Below are 18,474 nucleotides of genomic sequence, written 5' to 3' on the forward strand. Positions count from 1 at the left end.
GGAAAGCCCACCTGATCAATGACCAGCACAGGAACACCTATGTAATTCACCTGCTGTAAATTTCATGATTTACTGAAACAGTCAAAACTGTTTAGTCAACACCAGAAAAAAATCACAACAGACTTCTGACAAAAGATGCAATTCCCTAAAAGAAGCTGCAGGGTGGTGGACAGGTGTGCCACAGGGCAAGAGAGTCAGGAATAGCATAAAAGCAAGCAATGAAATGCACGCACACACAAAAGCATTCCATAGTTCACTTGAGAAATGTTAATCACTGCGAACCCTTCTCATCTGCACATTTGAAATGTATATGTACTGTTCTTTCCAAATTATTACTCTGGATAACTTCTCTAGCCAGCACTGCAATGCAATGACTCCTGAGTAACTTTACTATCCACATTCCCTCTACCTGCCTCGGGATAGAAGTATGAAGACCATAAAAAACAAATGAAGAAAAAGACTCAAAACATCTTTATATTCTTCATCAAAACTTCAAAGCAGTAATACACATTTTGAAAAAAATGCAAACCTGATATATTACAAATTTATCAAGGAATAACTTATTTTACATCATGCAATAAAAAACAAATTCAAAACACAAAAGGCTGATTATTGTGAACCTCATGGTATGCAAGTCATTTTTAAAACTTGTGGCACTTGAAAGTTCCTGTAACTTTCAGTTGTGTGTGAGGTAAATTATACAGATTAGCAAATATATATACACACGCACACACATGTATTAGGAGTCATTCCAACTCTGTTCTACAATAGCAGATACTCTCTTTTCATATTCCCTTTTATTTTCTTGGTACAGCTGTGCAGCTTGACTGTTTGCTGGACTGTTTGGGTTTGGCTCATCGAGCAATGACTGAAAGAAAGAAAATGTCAAAATTAGTAAGACTTTTTGGCTACTTGCTGTACTGTCAGAGGAAAACATTAACAGGATTACACACCTACAAAAAAGTAAGGGATACTACACATTTTATCCAGGCCTCCATTATACTTTCATAAAAGCAGAATGACTATCTGTATGTGGAAGTAAGCAATGCCTCTTAAAGATGCGCATTTCTGAATGAGCTGATGTGTTTTCCAAGACCAAAGTTCAAGTCAAAAAGGTTACATTTTCATATTAAGACACCTTCCATATATTCTTGTGTTCTGACTGCTGTTTCAGTGGAGTATTTGAACAGCTGAACAAAACAAAATTTTACGTACCCACCCAAATACTAGACATTTAAAAAACTCCCCCTACTTCCCATCTTTCCAGTTCTTTGCATGTATACTGCAAGTTACTCTGAAACAGAAGAGTAGCTAAAGAGGCCATCAGTGTTATCTGGCTGCCTGCTGCTACGTACTACACAAGCAGGAGATAAACCGCATGGTCTCAGCTTTGCTAGCACAATGGACAAGAGAGCTGCTACCAAAGATGACACTTCTCAGAAAATGGATGTTACGACAGATACTAGAAACTGGCAAGTGATCCATCTTTAGAAACATTAAGGAATGACTAGCTGCTTGCATGAGATGACCCAGTTAATTAAAACATATCCTTTACCAGACTAAAGTAATAATCTTCAGCATCAACGAACTCGCTACAATTCAAAACTTTTGAGGCCTTTCTGTGGAAAGCAGCCAAAGTAGCTACTGTCCTGTTTTAATAAGCTTTAACAGACTTTGGGAAATCACAACTGGTTTTAATATAAGCAATGTTTTATGATATCAATCTACACCGGTAAATTTGAATATCTAAAATGTCTCTGGTCTGGTGGAACCTCTCTGATGTCTTTCTAGAAGGTCTCTTTTTGCTGGCTTTCTTTTATGGAGTGGGACACCTCAAAACAGGCAGGGATTTCTGCTTTGTGGTCAATGAAGAGGAATCGTGTAGTATCTGGATATTATGTACCTCTCCCAATTGTCTTGCATGTTAGCCATCTATACATCTGAGAGAAGAGAGAAATCAGCTTTCGAGTGCCTCTAGAAGAGGGCAGATAAGTAAACTTTCAGGAATGCTGAGATTGCTTCCCAAAAAGGGCTCCTGAATCCACAATTCTGCAGATCACCCCCACTCCCTAGGACTGCATCCATTGAAAAGGACCTCTGCTGTCATAGCTGCCCTGCATGAAGAGGGTCAAAGGGCATATGCTGGGACTTCTTGAACCAGAGCAGCTTGGTCTCTTCCTATTCCTGCAGCTTGGTCTCTTCCTATTCCTGTTGCAGGAACTTTGAGGGGGATGCAAACTGGATTCCAACAGCAGACAGCATCTTGCCTTCCAGTTCATTCTCCTGTAGCTTTCCTTTATGTATGGTCCAAATAATGAATAATGGGGCCATTAAAAGATGCCTTGAAGCTGAATGGAAAATCAAAGAGCCAAAGAAAGCACTGTGCAGTTTGACTGGTCTTGCTTGGTGGCTGCTGCTACAATAAAGGAGTCTACTAGAGGCCCTTGCTCCAGTGTTTCTAGTCTTTTGGAAGTGAAGAATTTAGTCTGGCTTCCATGCTATTGTCTGCAACTCTGGGCCCCTGCCATACCCACCCCCACTACCAGCATACATCATATGGTCAGTGGAGAATAACACCCACTAGCTAGAGGGGGCATACCCAAAAGTTAACTGCAACTCCTCGTCTGGGAAAGGAGAGGCCTGAGGGCCAAGGTACCGGATGCCACATAAATTCAAGGATTTAAAAGTTGGTGTCATCAGGACAGGGCTGTGGGAAACCTTCTCTTTCATCCAAGTCTGCATCAGGTGTGAGGAATTCAGTCAGAGAGTCAATCTGCCTCCTTTTGCATGTTGGTTTTCTGGATTGATACAGTGGGGAATTAAAGTCTCAAGATGAGACTGGGGGGGGGGCACCCGTCATGGCTGGGTAAAACCCTCAGGTATGCTCTGTCCTTAGGATGGATGATGAAAGACCAGAGGAACAGACCGAAGGAGTAATCAAAAAAGAGCATCTGCAGTCTTTCTTGTAATGGAGGTCATCACCCACTCTATGTCAAAGGTTAACTGAAGTAGCAAGGAGTGGAGCCAAAGTTAGATGAGCATTTGCAACCTTTCCTGTAGTGGACACACTAATCCTCCTGATGAAGGCTGACCCAGAGTCCATCACTACTGCAGTCCTCCAAACCATTATTGGTCCCCACAGAAATAGATGTCAAGTGCATACAGGACAGAGGCCCTGATGTCCTGGACAGCTCCGACATGCTGAGTATGGCCAATACTTCAACTGCCAAGGATATAGACACCATAAAAATGATGACTGAACTGGAGTCAAAGACTTGCCAAGGACTAGGCATCAATAACCCTGTGAAAAGACTCCAAATAAGGGTTCCAGAGTTAAAGAAGTTGGAGAAAGTACAGTTGTGTACACTTACCATAAATGTAGATGTTCAAGTGTATTCACTGTTGCAGTCATCACACTTGGGCTGTCTGCCTGCAGGTAGCCCTCAGTAAGCTAGAATACCAGAGACTTAGTATTTCTGCATCGGATGCTGTCACTCCATGATGGACGTCAGGTCATCAGGGGTATAAAAACAGGCAGCCGACTCCATTACAGTTTTTCTTGCCCCAAATGTCAGGAGCCCCCCCAATACCAATACCCCTGAAAGGGGTGAGTAACAGCCATAGAGAGGAGAGGAGAGAGATAAAGTCAGGGGGCTGGAGGGAGGGAAACCAAGACTGCAACAGTGAATACACCCGAACATCTACATTTATGGTAAGTGTACACAACTGTACTATGTTCTTCATGTTTCACTGCTGCAGTCATCACACTTGGGTGGATTCCCAAGAAGAGTGGGGGCAGTCAAGAAGAGTTAGGACTGGTTAGTATTCCTTGCAGGACTGCAGTTGCAATACCAGCCTTGGATTTGGAAAATATAGGCAGGTGGTAATGCTTGGTGAAGGTGTGTACAGAACTCCAGGTAGCAGCTTCCAGGATGTCCCTGGTAGGGACTCCCCTGAGAAATGCTGTAGAGCTAGATGTTGCCCTAGTGGAATGTGTTCTGACCAGAGAGGTTGGTTTCCCATGGTGCTTGTAGCAGAAATGAATGCAGTGTGCTATCCATTTGGAAATTATTTGTTTTGAAATGGCCTTGCCCTATGCCCTGGTTTCAAAGCTGACTAGTAACTGGTCAGATTTTTTGAAGGGCTTAGTCCTATCAAGGTAGAATCTAAGCTGTCTGTGCATGTCCAAGGAATGCAGGATCCTTTCCCCTTTATTCTGAGGATTAGGGAGGATAGTTGGCAAATGGATGATTTTGTTTAGAGCCACAATGGACACCACTTTAGGCATAAAGGAAGGGTCAAGTCTTGAGGGAAACCTTGTCAGCATGAAAAATAATGAAAGGTTCCACAGCCATAAGTGCTTGTAGCTCAGACACTTTTCTAGCTGAAGTGATGGCCAGATGCAAGGCTGTTGTCCAAGAGAGGAATTTTAACTCTGCTGACACTGCAGGTTCAAAGGGGGGAAGCGTGAGCTTTTCCTGTACAAATTTAAGGACCCAGGCAGGGGTGAGTCCTCTCCTTGGCGGCCTTAAGTTTTTTGTCCCTTTCAGGAATGGTCTGATAAGAGGGTGTGAGAAGAGAGGAGGCTCAGTGTTGTAATGCGCCGAAATGGCTGAAGCATGTATCTTGATGGAGGAGAAGGGCAGGCCTTTGTGGAGTAGATCTGCTAAGTAATCCAGGATTAGAGGCAGGGAGGGCAGAGTTGTGTCCACTCCTTAGGTTGAATCCAGGAGCAGTATCTTTTCCACATATCAGCATAGGATTTTCTTGTACTGGGTCCTCTGGCTTCAAGAATGACATCCAGCACCTGTCTGCTTAGGGTTGCTGGGGGAGAATTCAAGGAATAAGCCAGACTGCAAGATTTAGGGTTTGCAGTTGCAGATGCAAAATCTGTTCCTCCTGCTGAGACAGCAGGGTTGGGTTCTGATGTAGGTGTCAGGGTGGCACTGGTGACAGGCTGCACAGGAGTTGGTACCAGTGCTGGTGTGGCCAGTCCTGGGCAATCAGAATTGTCCTTGGTCTGTCCTGTTTTATCTTGAGTAATACTCTTGAGAGAAGGGGCAAAGGGGGAAAGGCATAGATTGAGAGATTTACCCACTGAAAGGATACGACATCCACTTTACAGGCCCTGCTGTGAGGGTTGCTGGTGCAGAATTTGCTGAACTGGCGGCGGTAGGGGGAAGCAAAGAGATCCACCTCTGGGGTTCCCATTTCTGAATCAGAAGGTTGAAGGTGTTGGGCTCTAATTGCCACTCGTGGGTCTAGGAGATTTCTGCTTAAATCTGCCAGTGAGCTTTGCTTGCCTGGCAGGAATTGAGCTTGCAGATGGACTTGCATGTCCAAGGCCGTGTTCCACAGTGCCATGGCTAACCTGCAGAGTGGGTAAGAGTAGGTTCCACCCTGCTTGTTGATGTACCATATAACTGTGGTGTTGTCTGTTTTTATTAGAAATTGTCCGGGAAAGAGTAGGGATCTGAAAGCTGTCAGGGCGTTCTGCACAGCTAGCATCTCTTTTTGGGCTCATAGGTTCATAGGTTGGTACTAGGCTATTGGCCCTAGGGCCTATGCAAGCCTAGCCATAACAATTCCCTGGATATTTCTTCCCACAATATTTACTTCTCTAGACCACTGTCTAGCAGGGCGACTGACATGATCCCCAGGGTGAATTTCCCATCTCCCATCCAATCATCAAGGTTCCTTTGGAAGAGGGCCAATGAGGCGCTCTGCTTGACATGTATGGGCAGTCTATTCCAGAGTATGGGGAGTCTCTGGGTCAGGAACCTATCCCTCCAGAATGTTTTGTTCATTGTGATGACAAGGTTTAGATCCCTGGAGCGTGTGGCTCTGAGGGATTGGGATTTCTTTAAGTGGAGCATGTCCAACAGCTCAGGGTTTGACATGGCCTTGTATGTTAAGCAGAGATCACCTCTGAGTAGACGCTATGCCACAGAGTATAGCTGGAGTTTTTTTTAGACAGTCAGCATATGGCATCTGCTTTAGGCTTGTGATTCTTTTAGTGAGGTATTTCTGTGGCCTTTCCAGCTGTTGCAGATGTCTTGTGAGGTACATACCAAACGGGACATTATACTCTATAATGGGTCTAATGAGGGATGAGTACAGTGGGACAATGACCTCCTTTTTTCTGGATGAAAAGCCCTTAATGATGAGGTGTGCCACATAGAAGGATTTCCTGATTGCTGTGGCGATGTGGTTATCGAAAGTGAGACCACTGTCCACCTGTGTCCCTAAGTCTCTCATCACACTTTCGATGTTTAGTGTCCTGCCACCTATGTGGTAATTCATGGGTACATGTTTTTTTCCAAAGGGGATAACTATACAATTCTTGGCATTAAGCTTGAGCCCATGGCTCTGGCACCAGGCATCTGTTTCTGTAAGGCCCTTTTGTAGAATATCCACATCATTTGGGGATTCAACAGGCATAGTCTTGATGCGTCTGTGGCTAGGGTCTGGGTGGCGTGGGGTTGAGTAAAGGGCAGTCCCTTGTTGTGTTTGCATGCTTCTACCCACCAAAGGAACTCGGTCCTTAGACAGGGTATGACAGGAATGATTGTTTCCAGGTCCTGAGAATGTTGGCACCAAAGACTTTTTACGTACCACTGAAGTTTCCTCATATGCAATCTTGCATATGGAATTAGCAGTGTACATAAGGCCATGAACCCTATGGCCTGCAGTATTTTTCTTGTGGATAGCTGGGTCCTGGTGGCCATTTGTTTGAAGTAGGCTGTGAGATAGCCTTGTTTTTCTGAAGTGAGGAATGCCATCTGGGATGTTGTGTCCAAGCTTGCTCCCAGGAATACAATCTTTTGACTGGGTACCAGTTTTGATTTATTTTCGTTGATGGTGTATCCCAAGGACGTGAGAAGGTTTTTCACAAATGTCAGGTGCTGCAACAGCAGTTCCTGACTGTCCGCTTGAATCAGGCAGTCATCCAAGTAGAGGTACATTTGGACATTTCTCTGCCTGCAGTATGCAATGGCTGGAGCCAAGCATTTAGTGAATACTCTGGGCGCAGTAGATAAACCAAAGGGAAGTGCATAGATCCGCCCCCTGAAGCATAGATACCTTCTGCATGACTCCCTTATGGGGGGATGTGTAGATAGGCTTCTTTCAAGTCTATGGTGACTAACCAGGCATCCTTGGCTAGCATAGGTAGAAGTTGCAGGGTAAGCACTTTGAATTTTGGTACCAGCAGGAAGGTGTTGAGAATTGAAAGGTCCAGGATTGGGCGCCAAGATCCCTCTTTTCTGGGTACCAGGAAGAGTCTGGAATGGAATCCTTGACCTACCTGTTCTACTGGAACCAGCTGAATAGCTCTGATGGAGAGCAGGGAAAGAACTTGGCTTTGAGCCTCTGCCCACTGGTTTGGAGGAAGGTCTGGGGGTTGGCAGTGAGTGGAAGTAAAATTTCTACCCCTGGGGTACAATGTTTAGGACCCATCGATCTTGTGTGGTGGACATCCAGTTTTTTGCATGAAGAGCAAGTTTTTCTGCTAGGGGCACAAGCAATTGGGCAGGGATAGGGAGTGAAGTAGAGAAGTCATTGTGAATTTTTTCCGTAAGGAGGTGGCTTACCACTCCTTACTTTGTGGTGGGGGCACTCCATTGCTTAGATCTGTGCATACCCTAAGACAGCAGTCTGGGTGGTCTGTTTCCCCTGGGTCTGGCTTGAAATGGCCTGGAGGGGGCTGGAAAGGACTAGTGTTTGGAAGGGCAATGCCTACTGAATCTATGGGGTTGCACTTGTAAGAATTCTTTAAGTCTGCATAGACTTAGCTTTTTCTTCCATCTTTAAGAACCTCTTTGGTGCCAAACAAACTGTCCTTGTTCAAAGGAGCATCTAGTAACTATGATATGACATGGTCTGGCAAGGTCTGCTCGTTTAGCAAAGCAGGTCTTCTCAGTACAGAACCAGTGACTGCTGCCCAGGAAGATGCTTCTAGGTCATCAAAGCCACACTGCAAAGTATGCTTGCTGACTTGGCTTGCAGAGTGCATAAGCTCCTGCAATTCTTTATTTTCTGCACAGTCTGCAAAGGCAGCCACTTTTTGTTTAATAAGTTCCATATGTTGCTGGTACTTCAGCATGTGAAAAGTACTGTTGTGTACACTTATCATAAATGTAGATGTTCGACTGTATTCACTATTGCAGTCCTAACTTTTAGTTATGTACTTACCATAACTTCGGATGTATGGGATCCATCTCGCCTACATTCATAACTAATGGGTTCGGAGCAGATCCATCGGCTCCGACTCGGCCATAATACAATAGAACAAAGTCTCTAATTGGCTGGGCTACCCCTTATCCCAGAATGCACCACGCCTGCTTCCCCAGATCTTGTTTGTTCGCTTTCATACCTACATCCAGACACAGAAAACATAACAGCAACTGTAACAAACTAAAGTCCTTCAAGAAAAAGAACTCAGTAGAAGCAACATTTCCTCTAAATCCAATGGGAAGGGGGAAGGAGGGCGGGTACGTATGAATGTAGGCGAGATGGATCCCATACATCCGAAGTTATGGTAAGTACATAACTAAAAGATGTAATGGGATCCTATCTCGCCTACATTCATAACTAATGGGACAGCATCCCTAGCACCTAACTCTCGGGTGGCTCATTGGAAAACACTCCTGAGAACTGTGGAACCAAAAGAAGCTCTACCTCGAGAAGCCACATCTATCTTGTAATGAGAAATGAAAGTGTGTGGAGAAGTCCAGGTAGCGGCCGCACAGATATCATCTATCGATAACTTGGAGTGGAATGCTACAGAAGTAGCCATTGCCCTGGTAGAATGAGCCTTGATTGGGAATGGTAGCTCTTTGCCCGACTGTGAATAAATGAAGGAGATGCAATCTTTAATCCATTTGGCTATGGTGGTTTTAGCCACCGGTTGACCCAACCTATTTTCTGCAAAGGACACAAACAGCTGATCTGACTTTCGTGTCTGATTGGTCCTACTTAAGTAAAAACGCAGTTGTCTATGAACATCCAACTGATGGAAAATGTATTCTGCGTTATTGGAGAATTTGGGAATAAACACAGGAAGCTCCAAGGATTGTTGAATGCATAAGGGGGATGCTACCTTGGGTAAGAAAGAGGGATTTAACTTGAGAGATACTCTGTCTTTGTGAAAGGTCAAATAAGGAGGACTAAAACAAAGAGCCTGAAGCTCTGAGACCCGCTTGGTAGAGGTTATTGCCACCAAAAAGGCGGTTTTCCAAGATAGAAATTTCATATCACAAGTAGCTGCTGGTTTCAAAAGGGCGGGCAGTTAAAGAAGCTAGAACCATATTCAGGTCCCAAGGAGACACAAGATGGGCTAGTGGGGGCCGAAGGAGCCACGCCCCCTTAAGGAAAGATTTGCAAAGCCTGTTTGCCATTAAGGAAGGCTCAAAGGAGACATGAAAAGTAGAGATAGCCACCAGTTGGACTTTGATTGTGGAAACTGAAGAGCCCAAATAAAACAAAGAAGCTAGGAATTCTAAAACCTGAGGTACTGAGGCGGTAAGGGGATCTATACCTCGTTGTTGGGCCCAAACAGCAAACCTCTTCCACTTGCTGGAATACAGTTTAGTAGTGGAAGGTTTGTGAGAAGAGGACAAAATGTGGATAACATCTGGAGAAAGAGAGTTATCTCTGACTAAGGTTGGAAGTGGAGTAACCAGGCGGCCAACCTCAAGGACCGGAGGGATGGATGAGACTGACCCAACTGATGAGTTAACAGATCGGGCACCAGGTCCAGAAGCCATAGGCCCTCCACCGCATACCTCAGAAGGAAGGGGAACCAAACCTGACGAGGCCAGTGTGGAGCGATCAGAATCATGTCGCTTCCCAGATAAACCGCCTTCTGTATCACCTTCGGGAGAAGGGGAAACAGAGGGAAGGCGTAAAGTAGACCGGAGGGCCAACTGTGAGCTAGAGCGTCCCTGGGAATCTGCCACTGAGAGGGAGTCAGAGTAAAGAACTCCCTGCATTTTGCATTGTGAGGGCTGGCGAACAAGTCGCAACAAGGGAGGCCCCACTTGGCGAAAATGTTTGTAGCCACCCTGTCGTTGAGAGACCACTCGTGGGGCAGCAGAAGGGTCCTGCTCAGTCTGTCTGCAATCACATTCGATTTCCCCAGAATGTGCGTTGCCACTAGGAAACGCTGGGTAGAAATCGTCCAATGCCACACTCTCATGGCCTCTCGGCAAAGAGGGTAGGACCTGGTTCCGCCTTGCTTGTTTATGTACCAAAACTACCGACATGTTGTCGGATAGGATCGCAATGGTATCCCAGGGAAGAACATGATGAAGTGCTTGCAACACCAGTAGCACCGCTCTCATTTCCAGGATATTGATATGTAAGTGTGCTTCGTGAGCCTGCCACATACCTTGGACAGACCTGTCCAGATAATGCCCCCCCCCCCACCCTATCTGGGAGGGGCCCGTGGTCACTGTGGCGACAGGAGGCTGAAGGGCAAAGGGTCGCCCCTGGTCCAGGTTGGACCGAAGCAGCCACCAACGTAGGTCCAGATGGCAAATTTCCATAATCTGGACCAAATGGTCCAAGGGGAGATCCTGAAAAGACCATTGAACCGACAGTAGCCATTGCAGCACCCGCATGTGTAGCCTGGCTAAGGGGACTAGAAGAATGGTCGAGGCCATCGTGCCCAATAACTGCAGAATCAATCTGGCCTGAACTTATGATCTGGGTAACCAGGTTTGAACCTGAGACTGCAGGACCTGAATCCTTTCCATCGGCAAGAATGCCCGCATTTTTCTTGTGTCTAACTCTGCGCCTATAAAGGTAATACGCTGAGACGGCTGCAGCACAGACTTTTTCCAATTGAACGTGATTCCTAGTGAATGACCCAAACTGACTGCGGTCATAAGCGCCCGAACTAATAGATGCTTGGTGGTGGCAGTAAGGAGCCAGTCATCTAGATAGGGGAAACACTTGGAATCCTTGACTTCTCAAGTGAGCTGTCACTACTGCCAGGCACTTGGTGAACACCCTGGGGGCTGTGGTGAGACCAAAGGGCAGAGCTCGGAATTTGAAATGACTGGTTCCCAGGCGGAAGCGTAAGTAACTCCTGGACTCTTGACTTATCAGGATGTGATAGTAAGCGTCCTTGAGATCTATGGAGCACATCCAGACATCCTTCTCCAATAACGGGAGAATGGACTGAAGGGTGACCATTCGGAACTTGGATTTCTTTACAAAGCGATTCAATGATTTGAGGTCCAAAATGGGCCTCAAGTCCCCTGTCTTTTTTGGCACCAAAAATAATCTTGAGTAAATTCCTGATCCGATCTGGTCTGCGGGGACAGACTGGATGACTCCTTTTCTTAGCAGCTTTGAGACCTCGACCGCTGCTTGATCCCGCTGACTGGGTGGCACATCCGGGATTTTCCTGATAGGAAGAGGGGGTTTTATGAAAGGGATGTAATAGCCTCCGGTTATGGTTCGGAGCACCCACTGATCCTTGGTGATAGATTGCCAAGCCTTTGGGTGTTCCGCAAAACGACCCCCGACTGGCTCCGGAGATGCGCAGTCGGGCCACGTCTCAGGGACGGGGAGCGTAGGATGGACCACGAAAGGAATTGCGGTCTCCAGAGTTACGGGGGCCTCTGCCGCCTCTGGGGTGACGTCTTCCTGAATCCCCCCCCCCTCTGCCTCTAGAGGGGGGATCACTCGGTGGAGTAGGGAAAAACCTTTGAGATTTCCTGAACCACATTTTCCCTCCTCTCTTGGCCTTGGGGTAAGGTCTAGAAGGAGCGGAAAAACGGGCCCCCACTGCAGTCAAGGTCTTGCCCTCCTGCTCGCACCGAGTCAGTGTGTTCTTCACCTTGGGTCCAAACAGGGAGGACCCATCAAAAGGGGCGTCTGTGAAGGAAGACTTAAAAGCCTCCGCAAAGGGACACAAGCGTAACGTCTTCTAAGAGCCACGCCTGTTCCCGCTGCTCTACTCGCCCCATCGGCCGCATATGAGATGAGCCTCATGGACGAGTTGACTATCGAAGATAGGGTAGTCATCTGGGCGCCAACAGTCTGGGCTAACGCCTCAGGAAGGTTACCTGTAAGAGACTCTCCTAACTCTTTGAGGAGGTCCCTTTGGAGCCTGGTGAAATGACAAAGATAATTCAGCGACCGCAGGGTAAAGGCCGCTGAAGAAAGGGTACGTTTCCCGTACCTATCCATGCTCCTGGAATCCTTATTAGGAGGGTGAATAGACGTTGAAGCCTCTGCCACGTCCTGCTGAGTGGCAGATTCCACCACCATTGCATCTACTGCAACTCCTTTGGTCAAAAATTCTTTCTGAGGAGGGGCTGAAAGGAACTTGTTAGGCCTGGCGGGCACCGGTTCCACAGAATCAGGGTGTTCCCATACCCTTCGAGAAACTAAATCTAGCAATTCATCGAAGGGTGGAGACACCCAGGAGGCGGAGGGCTGGGCCCCAAAAGCCTTGAGGAATACTGACTCCTCCGCGGAAGGGGGTTTGGATTGCCAATCGCCTCTCTGTCTCAGGATCTCAAGGATATCTGAGAATGAAAAGTCATCCGAAGACGATTTTGGGGACCCCTACGCATCATCGAGGTCAGTATCTGAAGTGATAGACTCGTCCTGGGAGTCAACGTGCTTCCTCTTGCACAATTTCTTCCTTGGAGGTTCATCCGAAGCGGATTCAGAAGGACCTCCCGGGAGAAGGGAACCCCCCAAGGGGGTATCCTCAGGCCCTGGGGCTCCGCTGTCGTGGGAATGAAGCACACCAGAAGCACCAGTTCCCAAGTCTAGGGACGGTGAGGTAGAGACTTGCTGAGCCGGCAAGGACATGGCCAGCGCACTCCTCATGGCCTCAAAAGCAGGACCTCCAGACTCTACGGAGGGTACCGGCTGAGAGATCACGGCGGTACCGGGAATCCCTGCGGCCGACGCTCCGAGGGGAAGACTAGGCACCGAAGCTACCAGTTCCAAAGTGTTCCCCTCGGCCCCGACCGAGGAAGTCCCGGTACCGAACCCTGATGCGGAGGACAGGGTAGGAATGATGGTCGGAACCGAGAGACTCCGAGGGAGTCTCGGCTCCGACTGGACGACTCTGCTCTACCATCACCGACTCCAACGGCTCAGAGGAGGTTGGAGGAGGAATCAGATGTGTCGAAGTGGGGACCGGCTCCGGAGCAGAGTGGGCTGGAGCAGAGACCATTTTTGCAAAAACCGGGGACTGGAAAAGCCTCTGGATAACTCTGTCCAAATCCGAGTCAGACAACCTGGAAGATTTAGAGGAAATAGATGGGGGCCGAGACGACTTCTCTCTCGGCTCTGAAAGACCAGGGGACCAGCTCCGAAATGGCTCCAACACTATCGGCACCGGATCCGGAACCGTATGGACAAGTATCGGCGCCGAAGGAGACTTCGGGGCCGAGGGAGGAGAGTCTGAGCTGCACACCTCCAACGGCTCCGAGAGCAAAGGAGCCGAAGCAGGTGATTCGCCTCTCGATCCCCCAACCTGAGGCTCCGACACCAATGGAGCCGAGGAAAGAGGTATCGAGGCAGACCCTTCCACCCGAGGCTCTGAAGCCATTGGAGCCGAGGAAGAAGAGGTCGACCTGTGCTTCTTGGATGTCGGCTCCGACGGACTGGTCGGAGCAGACGACCTTTTCTTTTTTGAAGCTGGAGGGGAAGGAGAAGCCAAAGTTTCCTCAAAGGAGGGCTTAATAAGGCCCTTAAGGATCAATTTATTTTTACGTTCTTGAAGGACCCTAGAGGAAAAAGCATGACACACACTACATGTTTCCTGCAAATGTTTCGGTCCTAAACAATATACACATACAGCATGGCTATCGGTAATGGACATTTTATAATTACACTTGGTGCACTTTTTAAACCCAGACTTCTGTTTAGACATCCTGTCACACCACTGTTTTACCACAACGAGACCTTAAGTAGGACATGAGCCCTTCGACTCAAAGCGGGACTGACCCGAGATACAGCACACCAAAAACGGGCAGAAGCCCTCTAATTAACGTATTAAAGCAGAAAAACGTACAGTAAGACAATTTAGCAACCACACAAATAAGGGCAAGGGCCCTCTAACTCAAACGGGCCTTGCCCGGTAACAGAGAAAAAAAATACCAATCTCACAAAAAATAGTTTACACACACACAAAGCTGTTAAAACAGCTGTTTGTTAAATTTATGAAGAAACCCCTAGATCAAAAGACCAAAAAGTAACAAAAAAAACACTACTTAGCTCCAGCCAAGTCGAGACCACGTCTAACTTGAAAAGCGGCAAACGAGATCTGGGGAAGCAGGCGTGGTGCATTCTGGGATAAGGGGTAGCCCAGCCAATTAGAGACGTCGTTCTATTGTATAGTGGCCGAGTCGGAGCCAATGGATCGGCTACGAACCCATTAGTTATGAATGTAGGCGAGATAGGATCCCATTACATCTAATGGGCTATCCAGCTCCCGGTAGTCCTCGACTGGCCAGAATACCAAAGGTAAGTAAAAATGACATCGGCTGCCGTCGGTTGTAAAAGACGTCAGGGTGTCCGATACAAAAGGAGGCAACCAAAGTCACTTCCTCAGTCTTTCTTGCCATAACAGAATAAGGCTTAAACCAAAAGGAATTTTGGCAAATATCAAATTTAGCCCGTACATCAGGAAAAGAGAATAGGAGAGGACAAAAATGAGGAAGGGAAACCAGGATTGCAACAGTGAATACACTCTAACATCTACATTTATGGTAAGTATACACAACTGTACTATGTTCGTGTTTCACTGTTGCAGTCCTAACTAATGGGTGGATTACCAAAGCCCAGAGAAAAGGGAGGAGGAACCAACAAAATCAAGGGGTGGAGATAATGCCCTGCAACACAACAGTGGCAAACCCTGCCCTGGCTGTGGAAAACAGAGGCAAATTATAATGTTTTGTGAAAGTGTGAACAGAAGACCATGTGGCAGCCTCCAAAATATCTTTAGTAGGGACACTCCTTAAAAAGGCTGCAGAAGTGGAAGCTGCTCTAGTTGAGTGGGTCCTAACCCCTTGAGGAGGAACCTTGCCATGAAAGGAATACCAAAAGGTGATACACTGCACAACCCGCTTGGAAATTGTTTGCTTAGAAATAGCCTTGCCCTGGGCACCAGGGGCAAAACTGACCAATACCTGTGCTAATTTCTGTAGGTCTTTAGTCCTGTCCAGGTAAAACCTGAGCTGTCTGTGCACATCAAGAGAATGTAGGATCAAGAGCATGTAGGATCCTTTCACCTCTATTTCGAGGATTAGGAAAGAAGGTAGGAAGGTGTATGGACTGATTAAGAGTCAGGCTAGAAACCACCTTAGGTATAAACTAGGGGTTGGTTCTCAGAGAGACCCTATCTGCATGGAAAATAAGAAAAGGCTCCACAGCTAAAGCTTGCAGCTCCAAAACCTTCCTTGCTGAAGTTCTAGCCAAGAGGAAGGCAGTCTTCCAGGAGAGAAACTTTAAATATGCAGTGGCAGCTGGCTCAAATGGAGGAAGAGTGAGTTTTTCTAGAACAAAATTAAGATCCCAGGCTGGAGTAGGTGTCCTTCTGGGAGGTTTTAAGTTGCACGCACCTCTGAGAAATGCCTTCATCAGGGGATAAGAGAAAATGGGTTGTTCAAAAGAACAATGAGCAGAAATGGCTGAAGCATGGAGCTTGATAGAGGAAAAGGAAAGACCACCCTGAAGCAAATCAGCCAGGTATTCCAGGATCAGAGGAAGGGTAAAGGCTGAGAAGAAGATTCCCCTCTAGCATGCATCCAATGAGAGAGCCTTTCTCATTTGCCAGCATAGGACTTCCTAGTGCTAGGCCTTCTGGCCTCCCTCAGCACGTCAACCACCTGCTGGGAAAGAGAAGAAAAGGAAGGAGTCATATGGAGGGACTGAAAATGAGGATGTAGAATGCTTCCCCCTTCCTGAACCAAAAGATCTGGCTTCCGAGGAAGATGCCAAGGAGGAAATTGGGAGAGACTGCAGAGCAGTGGATACCAATGCTGTCTGGGCCAGTCCGGGGCTATGAGAATAATCCTTGGTTGTTCGTCCCTGATCTTCAATAATACTCTGGGAAGAGGAGGGAAGGCATAAACTGATAGCAAGGTCCAAGGGAAGGACAGAGCATCCACCCTCCAGGCTCTGCCGTGATGCTGTCTGGTGCAAAAAAGAGGTAGAAGAGGGTTGTCTGGGGAGAAGAAAAGATCCACCTGAAGTGTGCCCAAACGTTGAATGATGCTGTAAAAGACTGCTCTGTTCAGCTGCCACTCGTGAGGATCCAGGGTTCGTCTGCTCAACTGGTCTGCCAAAACACTGAGCCTTCCTGGAAGAAACTGAGCTAGGAGATGCAGGTCCAGGGATGCTGCTATGGACCAAAGATTCATGCACTGCCTGCACAAGGGGTAAGAATGAGTCCCTCCTTGCTTGTTGATGTACCACATGACTGTGGTATCTGTTCTGATGAGCAGGTCCCTGGAGAAAGAAGATGCTTGAAAGCTAGTAAGGCCTGCTGGACTGCAATCAACTCTTAGATTTATATGCAGGTGCATCTGCTGGGCATTCCAATGTCCCTGTATGCATCTGCCATCCAGGTGTGCTCCCCAGGCATAGTCCGATGTGTCTGTGGTAAGAACTCGAGTGGCAGGAGGTGGGCGAAAAGGCAAGCCTTTGTTTTGTAGACAGGCTGTTGCCCACTATAGAAACTGCAGATATGGAAGCAGAGGGATCATCACATCCAGCTCCTGTGTGTGTTGACACCAAATGTTCTTGAGGTACCATTGCAATTTCCTCATATGCAGTCTTGCATATGGAATCATGAGGATGCAAGAGGCCATGTATCCCAGAGCTTGCAGGTATTTCCTTGCAGGGAGCTGGGACAGGCCAGCCAAGTCCTTGAAGTAAACTGAAAGATCTGTCTGCTTCTCCTGGGTGAGCTATATATCACCTGGGTGGCTGTGTTCAGACTCGCTCCCAGGAATGTCATCTCCTTGGATGGTACCATTTTTGATTTTTCCTCGTTGAGAGTGTAATCCGGGAACAGAGAACAGTCTTTACAAATTCTTGATCCTTTAACAGCTGTTCCTGAGAATCTGCTTAAAATCAGACAGTCGTCTGGGTATGGATAAATCTGAATTTTCTTCTGCCTGCAAAAAGCAACGACTGGAGCCAGGCACTTTGTGAAATCTCTGGGAGCAGTAGATAAGCCAAGGGGCAGCGCAGAGAATTGATAATGTTGCTTGCCCACCCTGAAACGAAGGTACTGCCTGCAACTTTCCCTGATAAGGATGTGCAGATAAGCCTCTTTGAGATCCAAGGTTACCAAGCCAGGAATCCTTTTCTAGCATTGGTAGCAACTGATGCAGAGTGAACATTTTGAACTTTGAATACATCTAGGATAGGATGCCAGGTGCCTTCTTTTTTTGGAACTAGGAAAAGCCTGGAATAAAAACCCTGGTCTACATGCTGAGCAGGAACGGATTCTAGTGCTCCCAGATGAAACAGAGACAAAATTTGTTTTTCTACTTCTGCCCTTTGGTTTGGAGGGGCATCCGGTAATCCTTTGGGAACAGAAAGGAGTGGAAAGAAAGCTTGTGCCCTAGGGATACCGTTCTGAGCGCTCATTTGTCATCTGTGATAGTGGCCCAGACATCTGCAAAATGGGCCAACCTTCGCCCCAAAGGACTCTCCAGGCAGACAAGAACAGGCAGAAGTTGGATAAAGTCATTGAGAGTGTTTTGATTGAGATGCAGGCTTGGAACTTCCCACTTTGGAAGTGGGAGCCTGCCAATGCTTAGACCTTTGAGGGGTAGCCCCCTGGAAGATTTGTAACCTTTAGTCCTAAAACGGCTCTTAGAAGAGTAATTCCTTCTAAAGCGAGGAGGTTGAACTTGCAGAAAATCCTTAACAGTTTGCATGGACTTGGCCTTATCGTCCATCTTCTTGAGCACTTCCGCTGCTTTGCAGCCAAAGACTGTTCTTATGCAAAGGTACATTAAAAAGCATAGCCCTGACAGGTTCTGGAAAAGGCTGTTCCCTGAGCCAAGCCTTCTAATAACCGATCCAGTAGCTGTAGCCCTGCATTAGTAACTGTATTTAGAGCACAACCTAGAGCTGTTTACTGAATTTCCTGTTTGCACTTATTTTTAAAATAGTTTTTTTCTCAAAACTTGCATTTTATCTGTCTTTGGCCTAGCACTCTTGTGTGGGGTCATTTACTGCACTGTTATAACTTGTTGATATTTGTGAACCTCTGCTATCTCTGAAAAAAACAAAAAAAACAAAAAAATCTTGCTTTTTTCCCACTTTTCTGAGATTTAAAAAAGTTCAGTTACAGGCTTGCTGTTCTTGAACTGTTTTGTAAGTTTCTGTGAGGCCATTTTTTGCTTGGGCTAAAGGGAAGTCTCTCTGTTGATCAGTGGCAGTGAAAAACATTGAACAGCCTGCCTGCCCCTGTGGGAGTGG

The 18,474-nt window shown here is 47.0% G+C and overlaps 1 protein-coding gene across 2 annotated transcripts in view; it reads right to left on the reverse strand.

The window, feature by feature from the left end:
- Nucleotides 1–456: 456 nt before the first annotated feature.
- UBE2B (ubiquitin conjugating enzyme E2 B) overlaps nucleotides 457–18,474 on the reverse strand; it is a 649,422-nt gene continuing 631,404 nt past the window's right edge. For both annotated transcript variants that reach the window (XM_044069240.1, XM_044069241.1), the window contains one exon: nucleotides 457–868. In XM_044069240.1, coding sequence (XP_043925175.1) covers nucleotides 740–868 — 129 coding nt within the window. In that variant the 3' untranslated portion in view covers nucleotides 457–739. The remainder of the gene's footprint in view (nucleotides 869–18,474) is intronic.

This window comes from Protopterus annectens, chromosome 4.part0 (genome assembly GCF_019279795.1).
Source record: "Protopterus annectens isolate FY-2018-M chromosome 4.part0, PAN1.0, whole genome shotgun sequence".
Classification (NCBI taxonomy): Eukaryota; Metazoa; Chordata; order Ceratodontiformes; family Protopteridae; genus Protopterus; species Protopterus annectens.